General features: G+C 53.6%; 1 protein-coding gene across 1 annotated transcript; it reads right to left on the bottom strand.

Moving 5' to 3' along the window:
• Positions 1–7: 7 nt before the first annotated feature.
• LOC119345091 (cysteine-rich receptor-like protein kinase 10) lies at positions 8–1963 on the bottom strand (the record flags this gene model as incomplete). The annotated part of the gene is made up of 3 exons (XM_037615314.1): positions 1102–1963; positions 435–981; positions 8–326 (listed from the first exon to the last, which is right to left on the bottom strand). Coding segments are annotated over exons 1-3 (1728 nt in total), but the record flags the coding sequence as incomplete, so codon positions are not given.
• Positions 1964–2389: the final 426 nt, after the last annotated feature.

Raw genomic sequence — 2389 nt, 5'->3', positions numbered from 1 at the left:
CCTCTCGTCCCCGAGCAACCGCGGGCCGCTTCCCGCAGGCGATCTCGAGCATGACAACGCCGAAGCTGTAGACATCAGACTCAGCGCTAGTCCTTCCGGTGACCACACACTCAGGGTCCATGTAGCCCATTGTTCCTGCAAGACCTGTTGTGTATGGTCCTCGGCCGTGGTCGACAAGCCGCGCGAGCCCAAAATCGCCAAGTTTGGCACAGAAAGACGCGTCTAACATGATGTTGCTTGGCTTGATGTCACGGTGCAGAACACATTGCTCCCAATCCTGATGCAGGTACAAAAGTGCCGACCCTAACCCCAACACGATCTCATACCTAAGAACAACACAAAACAAAATAACTTAAAACATATTAGTTTGGAGAGACAAGTTAGAGGCCGGAGATGAGCAATATTTACACATACTGGTAGTATGTTATACGCACCTGAGTGGCCACGATAATGTGGCGTTTGCACTGTAAAGGTGAGTGTCTAGGCTGCCGTGGGGCATAAGATCGTAGACAAGCAAGAGCTCGCCGCCGCCATGGCACCAGCCAATGAGCTGTACGAGGTTTCGATGTCTCAGCCGGCTTATGATTTTCACCTCTGAGATGTACTCCTTCCTCCCCTGCTTGGAGGTTTTGGACACTTTTTTTATAGCCACCTCAACTTTAAGCTCCTTCAAGAATCCTTTGTACACAGAACCGAATCCACCTTCACCTAGCTTCTTCTCGTCAGAGAAGTTGCTAGTGGCGGCGGCAAGATCATTATACCGAAACCGCTTGGGCCCGGTCCCTTTCTCGAACTCATCTCCCAATGGATCATCATCAAAAGTATCTACTTGACTCGCCATGCGATTTCGCCTCCGACAGCGCAAAAGGAAACAAATCAAGAGACTTGATGAGATGACGAACCCAACGACGACACCAGCAGACACGCCGGCCACCAGCTGCTTCCTGCTCCTAGTCCGGCCGGTGGCAAGTGGCGGAGCTTCTGAATGAGAAAAACACCACATTACCATCAATGAGATATCTTCGGCAGTTGGGGCGAGAGAGCAGAGAACCAGTAAAAAAAATCGGAGAAGGAAGTAATAATAGCACCGAAGTTGCTAACCTCCTGCTCCTGGTGGGAGATTGGACGGCGGTGGCTGTGCACCTGGTGAGATATTGGACGGCGGTGGCTGTGCAAGTGGCGGTGGAAGAGTGACACGGAGGAACTCGCCGTCGCCGATGTTGTATATGGCGTAGCAGCTGTAGCCCTTTATCAAACCACCGGTGTTGTTAGGGAACACACTCGAGAGGTTTGACACGAATTTGGTAAGGCACCTGCTGCACTCGCTTGCGTTCAGGTCCCTCGTGCACTGCACCAGACCGTGGATGCTCGTCGGCGACTGCGAGCTGGCCGCGTACGGCACGCTACCGTTGGCGAGCCGCAGCGGCGAACGCGCGGCCTCCGCCGCTAGCCGGGTGAGCAGATCCCACCTCGTGTTGTTCATGCTGGCCGGATAGTCCACCTTGGTGTAGTCCCACGAGTAGAAGGCGACGGTGAGGTCGGCGACGGAGACGAAGGACTCGTTGGAGTAGCGGAGAAGGCACGAGTCGTAGGCGCCCTTCATCTGCCGGCTGAACGGGCACGACTGCTGTATCCCGGAAACCGCGGCGTAGAGGCAGTCGTGGCACTGGTTCCAGCTGCGGTCGGCATAGCACGCGATGAGACCGAACACCTCGTCCGGCGATTCGCCGGCCGTGCCGTTGTAGTAGAAGCGATTGTCGATGGCACGCGCCGGGAGGTCGGCCACGAGAGCCAGAAGATTCAGCCGGTACCGGCTATCCCCTGTGTAGTTGCCCGTGGTCGAGCAGTAAGGATTAAATGGCCAGTATGTCTGTCCCTCTGCTACAGCGACGCCGACGCAAGAGGAGGACATGGCAACGGCGGCGAGGAGAAGCAGGAGAAGGCGCCGCGGAGCAGTTGCCATCGGTCGACGCTAAGCTAGCTGGCTGTACAGTCAAGGCGCGACGCGTAGGTATATGTAATGTAACTACATCGTCAGTCCTGACAAATAATGGCGAAGATAAACAATTTCAGTTGAGCACACTGGTTCAAACGATGCGACCGGAGAGAGACAAGGATATACCAAGTCTACACATGTGTGAGAACATGGAGATTGTCCATGGATCATCGTCATAGACAACATCACAAATCAATTCAGAACCAGGTTTGGCCGAACGTTTCAACGTGTCGACTCTGGAGTCTTAGGAGAACTGCCGGCCCCGGCCGGCCCGTTCTATCGGAGAAATGATTGTTTATTGATTAACTGCACAAAATACATTAGATCAAGAATAGAAAAATAAAGGGCCATGATAAAAGTTTAAAAGATGCATTAAAATCCTCCGTAGTAGAT

Source organism: Triticum dicoccoides, unplaced genomic scaffold (genome assembly GCF_002162155.2).
Source record: "Triticum dicoccoides isolate Atlit2015 ecotype Zavitan unplaced genomic scaffold, WEW_v2.0 scaffold204597, whole genome shotgun sequence".
Classification (NCBI taxonomy): domain Eukaryota; kingdom Viridiplantae; phylum Streptophyta; class Magnoliopsida; order Poales; family Poaceae; genus Triticum; species Triticum dicoccoides.
This window is presented reverse-complemented; position numbering and strand designations above follow the sequence as displayed.